This window comes from Dendrobates tinctorius, unplaced genomic scaffold (assembly GCF_039654945.1).
Source record: "Dendrobates tinctorius isolate UK_male_01 unplaced genomic scaffold, ASM3965494v1 ptg000151l, whole genome shotgun sequence".
Taxonomy (NCBI): Eukaryota; Metazoa; Chordata; class Amphibia; order Anura; family Dendrobatidae; genus Dendrobates; species Dendrobates tinctorius.
In genome coordinates, this window is record NW_027361818.1 from 24,746,953 (window position 1) to 24,755,650 (window position 8,698).

General features: G+C 41.3%; 1 protein-coding gene across 1 annotated transcript; it reads left to right on the plus strand.

The window, feature by feature from the left end:
* The first annotated feature begins 3,641 nt into the window (after positions 1-3,641).
* On the plus strand, positions 3,642-4,523 carry LOC141050092 (olfactory receptor 1E16-like). Its single transcript, XM_073546922.1, has one exon. The coding sequence runs from the start codon at positions 3,642-3,644 to the stop codon at positions 4,521-4,523; it is 882 nt and encodes a 293-aa protein (XP_073403023.1).
* The last annotated feature ends 4,175 nt before the right edge of the window (positions 4,524-8,698 follow it).

Below are 8,698 nucleotides of genomic sequence, written 5' to 3' on the forward strand. Positions count from 1 at the left end.
TTGCTCTCGTGAGTTCTTGATCTGTCCTGCTGCGTTCACCTGACACTTCTCCTGTCTGCTTACCTTCTCACCTTCTCCCAACCCGACCCTGCTTCTCATCTCCCTGTGAGTGTGGATTCCCAGTATTTGACTTACTATTGACCTGATTCAGCCTCTCCCTGCTGATATCTCTGCTACTGACCGGCTACTTACCATGGATCTCTTCCGATTACGTGTTTTGTATTTCCCCCTTTGCACTCTGTTGGCCTCTGGTTTCTACCTGTCTCTCTGAATACTCTGCTGTCGCCTAGTGATTGCTTCACTGTATTACTGCTGGTCTGCCACTTAGCAGGACATTCAGCCCACTCTCCACTCTGCAGCCATCTAGTGGAGTGTATGTCACCCTGCATGAACTCCCAGTATTACGTCGTGACAATTCCTTTAAAATGAGTACGAACAACTAACTATTATTAATCAGTGTAACATATTTATTTTCTTCTTGACGTCAAAATTTTCCATTTCTGTGTTGAAGTCGAATATAAATATAATATTATAAATTCTTATAAAAGTAAAAATAAATTACCCAGGGATTCCCATTGGTTGCTGATGACCTTCAGTATTATTTTTATATTCGCTCATTTACCAGAACACTGGAGACTTGTAAGACAAAATCAGCAATCTCTCCGAGGACGTATTCTACCCGGGAGCTAGTCTTAAATCTGCACATAAATATCCACAGATTCTGCCTCACATTTCTGTGTCTGCTGTCCACGCTGAGCTGACTACGCTGCTGTCTGACATCATCAATCCCTCCTCAGCAACAAGGAAAAATAAGGTGAAATTGAATTTTAACAGAAAATAAATATTTAATGTGAGAATCATTTGTAGAAAAAAACAGAAGAAATATTTCAAGATTAGTGTCTAGAGTAAAATAATCAATGTATAGGAGATGAGAAATAGGCAAAGATTTTTTTTTAGATGAAAAAAAAACCCCGTACTTATCACTGAGTGAGGAAGGTCTAATGTAGACTGAAACATTTGTGAACCTTTATTGTTAGATTGTTTATTAAATCATTTATTTAATTTCATCTATTCTGAGTGCCAAGTTTTCTTACTCTTCATTGAAGGGGATTAGATCCTACTTGTGCACCATTATACCTTACAGCCGCAATCATCTCTACACTCCTCATTCTTAATGATATTATCGGCGTATTTGGGGTCATTATTCTGCGGCAGAATAAATTTGTGGTCTATCAGATGCCTCCCTGTTGATATTACATAATGGATAAGCATCTGCCTTTATTTCTTAGCATTGAGGACATCGTTAATCCTGACAAAATCCACAACTTCTTGTCCCCAAATGGAGCCACAAACATTGCAAGAACCCCCGATATGCTTCACTGTTAATACAGACACAGATTATTCTGCCACATTTCAGCCCTTTAATGAACAAACTGAAATTCTACTATAGCCAAATATTTCACATTATAATCATCATTCTTGAGCACCTGATGCCTTTTTTGCAACCAAGTTCCTATGTTTTCATGCATACTTGAGCCAATTGGCCATGTTTTCATGTTACAGCTATGGTTTTACAGTCAGAATTCTTCCATCAGGAACAGTTCTGATTAGATTCCTCTGAATAGTCGATGGTTATAGCTGGGTCCCACTGGTTGCTGCATATTCTGTGTTGAATGCGTTGATGCACATCTTATTTAAAAGGGAAGTAAGCAAGATATGTGTTTTCATGACTGCATTGTTTCTTTTTGCTGATCACTGCATCTATGGTCCTCAGTGGTGCTTTTTATTGATCTTGGATGAGCTGTAAGAAAGCCTGCTGATGCTGTATAACTACCTTGCGTCTTGATGCTGTGCTCTTTCTTGATACGGCGTATGACCTGTGACATAAAACCGTCTTCCAGAACCTCACCTCTGAAACACAGTTTGGCTGTTCCTCACCCAGTTTTAGTCTTATATATAGTTGTTTCTGTTTCAATTAATGATTGCATTTTAATGTATATATGAAAATGATGATTCACTAGTTTAGTATAATTAGATACTCATACGCTTGACCATAATCCTACAAAATCGCTGACATTTCACAGTTATACCAAGAAGAATTGATGCTGTTTTGAAGGCAAAGGGTTGTCACACGAAATATTGATGTATTTTAGTTTTCTCTGTTGTTCATTTTTGTTGTATTTTGTTAATCTCTTTACTAAAAGCTATTAACTTTTTACTCTTCAAAGCATTTTTACTTTGTAGCTGTTTTTTTTTTCTTACAGGCCAAAAAGTTTTCCATAGACCTGTATCTTTCACTGGATGGCTTTAAATATTACTGTATTTAACAAATCATAGTAACATAGTAACAAAGTTATTAAGGTTGAAGGAAGACGTTAAGTCCATCTAGTTCAACCCATATCCTGTCCTAACCTGCCATAACATGTTGATCCAGAGGAATGCATAGAAACAAAGCTGAGAGTTCTAAAGTGGCCAGCAATGAGTCCGGATGTAAATCCAATTGAACACCTGTGGAGAGATTTTGAAACTATTTGCCTGGACCAGTTTTGGAGGTTTTTTTGTGAATTATGCTCAATTTGCTTTTTTTTTTCTTCTATTTTTGTGTTGTTCATATACTCAAAAAGGGAATAAACATATGTATAACAGAATATGTGCAATTGCAATCATTTTCGGCGAGAAACACTTCATTTTCTGGAACAATTTCCGCATACCAATACTTTTGGACATGACTGCAATTACTGCAGGGGGTTTATTCATATTTTTATCTTAGTTTCTGCTTGTTAAATGGCCACAGTGTTATCATGTTCACCTTATTACCATCTTTATATTATTTGGTGCGCTCCGCGAACCAAAACAGTGTGAGTGTGAAAGTGTGTGAGTGTGTGAATGTGTGAGTGTGTGTGTGCATGGTGTGACGGTGTTCCTCTGGTGGTACCGCGCCATAGGTTGGTACTAGCAGCAGTTTCCATATTGGGACACCCATCACTTGGGTGTCCCAATATGGCAGTCAGTGAACTTCCTCTGCTTGTAATTCTGGGATATGGTGACATCTGGAAAGAACAGGAAATGAAAGCATTATAAGGCAATAATATAAATAGATATCATATACCTGTGCATGAACACCCAGACGGATTTTCCCTTTAAAATACATATCAGAACATAGAGTGGAGTTTATGCTGATTATTGTTCACATGCAGCAGATTTTTTGCAGCAATTTTTGTGGCTGTCCCAGAGATGTGACTTGGAACTTGTAAAAACATTTGCAAACAGTAGAGAAAACTCTCAACTCAAATATGTGGAACTGATTTTCAGTTACAGAAGTTTCTGAAGTTCGTACTCCATATTGTGCTCAATTGAAAGTTTTCTTCCATCCCCTGCTGATCAGTTCTTCAGTGCTACATAGCTGTTCAGCAATTTATTATGTAATGTTGCAGCATAGCACAAAAAAATTACTGTATGTGTTGTACATTTTCTAGACATCATATTGAGGCCACTCAAATTCTTTAATGAATCAAGTAACTTCTTTGTGTTCTTTTTTAGCACAGGCTATGAATACTACTTTGGTTTACAAGCATGAGAAAAACACGACAGTAGTAAAAGAGTTCCTTCTCTTAGGATTTCAAGTCAGTCAAGGTTTTAGAATGCTCCTGTCCTGTTTATTCCTTGTGACTTATTGCTTGATATTATGTGGGAATCTCCTGATCATCACCCTGGTGTCCACCAGCAGGAACCTCCACACTCCAATGTACTTCTTCATCTCACAACTGTCCATCAGTGACATCTTGTTGACTACAAATATTGTCCCTTTCCTGTTCCAAATCTTACTAACTAATGAGGGGACAATTACTTTTATTGGCTGCATCACACAGTTTTATTTCTTCTGTGGATCAGAAGCGGCTGAATGTCTTCTGCTCACAGTGATGTCTTATGACCGATATGTGGCCATCTGTAATCCTCTTCATTATACTGCTATTATGACAGGTAGACACTGTGTGATAATGTCCATCTTCTGTTGGATCTCTGCATTTTCTTTAAATTTGATTGAGTCCATATCAGCAGCAAAACTAATTTTTTGCAACTCAAACATCATTGACCATTTATTCTGTGACCTTGTTCCCTTACTAGAACTCGCCTGTTCTGATACTTTCATCATTGAGTTAGAGATTTATTTACTTAGTATTCCAACTCTGATAATTCCATCTACAATTATTATCATGTCTTATACTTATATTGTTCTGACAGTCCTAAGGATCCCTTCCAGTACGGGTAGACAGAAAGCCTTCTCCACCTGTAGTTCCCATCTAACTGTGGTCTCCATATTCTACTGGACTATGCTTAGTGTTTATGTTGTTCCAATAAAAGGCCGAACAGCTACCACGAGTAAGATCCTGTCATTGCTATATACTGTGTTTACTCCCTTTGCCAACCCTTTTTTGTACAGCCTGAGAAATAAAGATATTAAAAAAGCCATACAGGAAACTATTTATAAGAGAGTGATATGGAAAAACATTCATAATTGTTAGAATCTGCTTAGTTTGTGACTATCATTTTCTTGTAGTGTTCTGGCTGATGGTCTTTTTCCTCTGGTGCTGGGTTTGTCTTGGGTCTGGTGATGGTATCAGTCTTTAGTACCCAGCACCTGCCTCCCAGTCCTTGTTGGACAACAGTGTTAATCCGCTTGAGTTCTGGCTTGGTGCTTTGCTTTGCTTTCTGTGTGTAATTTGTGCCGTGCTGGGACCTCTGGATCTGCTAGTCTTTGTTTCTGTATTCCATTGGTTTCTGCAGGCTTCTCTGTGTTTTCTGTTAGAAGGTGACCCGTTTTTTGTGCCCAGTCCTTAGATCTATCAGAGACCCCCCCTCCTCCTATCTAAACCTAGGATCATCGGTGGGTCTATTCACAAGGAATGGGTCACCCACTCCATCTTACGGTATCAGCCTAGTCGTAATGCAGGGTCAGTTTTCCTCTTCTACCCTAGTCCTGTGTTGCAGGTCCGTAACAATAATATTCTATAGATATAAGCCAGAAAAGTAAAACAGACCAGATCTTCTGGTGATCAACTTAAAAAGTGCTTTTGTAAAGACCTTCTTTTAAAGAGGATAAAGGATAACCCCTTCTCAATCTTAGTGATTGTGTCAGGGCCAGACGGGAACTTACCGGCGGCAGTGCAGGAGGCTGAACTGGATGTCTGGTGCTGGGGGTAAACCAGTGTCACCGGGTAGCAGTGAATGCGAGCAGTACTAGCAGTGCTGAGGCAGCTAGCCACTTGCAGTAGAGGGCAGACAGGACCTGCGGTCAGGTGACAGAGAATCAGAGGAGGTGGGCGGAGCCTAGCACTGCTGTGAAGGGATACAGCGCGGGGTTGCTGCGGCTCCGAGGGGGGGCACCTGCAGGAAGGAGCGGAGGTCCCAGGGATGTTAAAGGAGAGGCAGAGATAATGTAGTCACACAAGTCAAGGTCAAAACACAGAGAGGGTGACGCAGTACACAGAGGCAGTAAGAAGGGAAATCAGAACGTAGCAAGAGATCAGATAACCAGGACGGGCAATAAACGGTACAAAAACGGCAGGCAAGAATCACAACGGGGACAGAACCAGATCAGAACCAGACAAGCAGACAATAGCACAGTCACAAAGCACCGGAGGGTCAGACACACTCAACCAAGGGTCAGAGTATAAACGACAAGGAATCGTCTCACAGTGAGGCTATGAAAAGCATCCCAGGACCCAGAAAGAGGCCATCAGAGTTAACCCTGCAACTACCTACTCCGAGAACCAAGCAAACCCTGACAGTTTGCCCCATTTATAGTAAAAACACCTATACTAATCTTGCATGCTAGTGACATTCCAGTGGTGTCGGCATTGACGTGTTTCCGGGAGTCACGTGAGGTTTTTACCGCATGTAAGCTCTTTATTCAATCAGCATTGCTGTCGGTGTCCCTGTTTTCATAGTTGGAAGTAATCAATAGGAGGTGAGAGTTGCAGCAGGCTGCTCACCTCCTATTGACTACATAGACAGTTGGTGCGGAAAGTATTCCGAGCCCTTTACATTTTTCATTCTTTGTTTCATTACAGCCATTTGGTAAATTCAAAAAGTTCATTTTCTTCTCTTTAATGTACACTCTGCACCCCATCTTGACTGAAAAAAACAGAAATGTAGAAATTTTTGGCAAATTTAATATAAAAGAAAAACTGAAATATCACATGGTCATAAGTTGAGTTGAGCGAAACGAGTCGAAAAAATTCAAAAGTTGCCGACTTTCGCCAAAGTCGGCATTCATAAAACGAAACCCGACCTTAGCGTGAGGTCACCAAAGTTGCGTTTCAAAAGATGTTTTAGCGCCTTTTTCAGCCAATCAGGAAGAACGGACACTGTGGGCAACGCGATGACATAGGCAGCGGTCACCACCATCTTTGAGAAGGGCATGCAAGTGATTGGCTTGCTTTGTGTGGCGTCACAGGGGGTATAAAAGGGCGTGCACGCTGACCGCCATGTTACTTATGCTGATCTCAGAATAGGGAGAGCTGCTGCTGCTGCTGATGATTCTGTAGGGAGAGCGTTAGGAAGGGCAAAAAAAATAAAAAAGCGCTCCTGCTAATAGCGCTTTTCACTGTAGTTAGTGTGCAGTGAAAGGTGAAGATTTTTGCTTTTGTGCAGCAGCGCTGGTGGTGATTAGGCTGCTTTTTAAGGCTACCTGCATTACTGTGAGCACACTGGTGTTCAAACTGCTTTTTTAAAAGCAATCCAAATTTTATTGTTTTGTCCTGGTGAGGTACTGAGCGTCCATTTTTTCACACACCGTACACCGGTGTACGCTCCTCACACAGTACCGTGTACCGGCTGTTATCATGGCCAAATTGAAGCTATCTGTGTGTGACTCTGTAAGGAAAAGCCGAGGAGTTTCTCCATCCTCACAGACCTACACTATAGGGAGATTCCAATTCTGCCCAATTCTATATACACCTTGTAGTTTGTCATACACTAGGCAATTTCTGCCTGGTACAATGCAGTGTAATATACACAGGGCCACACAGAATACAACTGTGTCCTTAAGTCTGTAGAGAGATGCCAATTCTCCCCAGTCCTCTATACATCTTTTTTACACCATCCAGAATCAGCCTGTTACTTTGAGGTGTAAAATACACAGGGCCTGACAGAATCCAACTGTGTCCTGAAGTCTGTAGAGAGATTCAATTTCTCCCCAGTCCTCTATACACCTTTTTTACACCATCCAGAATCAGCCTGTTACTTTGAGGTGTAAAATACACAGGGCCTGACAGAATCCAACTGTGTCCTGAAGTCTGTAGAGAGATTCAATTTCTCCCCAGTCCTCTATACACCTTTTTTACACCATCCAGAATCAGCCTGTTACTTTGAGGTGTAAAATACACAGGGCCTGACAGAATCCAACTGTGTCCTGAAGTCTGTAGAGAGATTCCATTACTCCCCAGTCCTCTATACACCTTTTTTACACCATACAGAATCAGCCTGTTACTTTGAGGTGTAATATACACAGGGCCTGACAGAATCCAACTGTGTCCTGAAGTCTGTTGAGAGATTCCATTTCTCCCCAGTCCTCTATACACCTTTTTTACACCATCCAGAATCAGCCTGTTACTTTGAGGTGTAAAATATACAGGGCCTGACAGAATCCAACTGTGTCCTGAAGTCTGTAGAGAGATTCCATTTCTCCCCAGTCCTCTATACACCTTTTTTACACCATCCAGAATCAGCCTGTTACTTTGAGGTGTAATATACCCAGGGCTTGACAGAATCCAACTGTGTCCTGAAGTCTGTAGAGAGATTCCATTTCTCCCCAGTCCTCTATACACCTCTTTTACACCATCCAGAATCAGCCTGTTACTTTGAGGTGTAAAATACACAGGGCCTGACAGAATCCAACTGTGTCCTGAAGTCTGTAGAGAGATCCCATTTCTCCCCAGTCCTCTATACACCTTTTTACACCATCCAGAATCAGCCTGTTACTTTGAGGTGTAAAATACACAGGGCCTGACAGAATCCAACTGTGCCCTGAAGTCTGTAGAGATTCCATTTCTCCCCAGTCCTCTATACACCTCTTTTACACCATCCAGAATCAGCCTGTTACTTTGAGGTGTAAAATACACAGGGCCTGACAGAATACAACTGTGTCCTGAAGTCTGTAGAGAGATTCCATTTCTCCCCAGTCCTCTATACAACTTTTTTTCACCATCCAGAATCAGCCTGTTACTTTGAGGTGTAAAATACACATGGCCTGACAGAATCCAACTGTGTTCTGAAGTCTGTAGAGAGATTCCATTTCTCCCCAGTCCTCTATACACCTCTTTTACACCATCCAGAATCAGCCTGGTTCTTTGAGGTGTAATATACACAGGGCCTGACAGAATACAACTGTGTCTTGAAGTCTGTAGAGAGATTCCATTTCTCCCCAATGCTCTATACACCTCTTTTACACCATCCAGAATCAGGCTGTTACTTTGAGGTGTAATATACCCAGGGCCTGACAGAATACAACTGTGTCCTGAAGTCTGTAGAGAGATTCCATTTCTCCCCAGTCCTCTATACAACTTTTTTTCACCATCCAGAATCAGCCTGTTACTTTGAGGTGTAAAATACACAGGGCCTGACAGAATCCAACTGTGTTCTGAAGTTTGTAGAGAGATTCCATTTCTCCCCAGTCCTCTATACACCTCTTTTACAC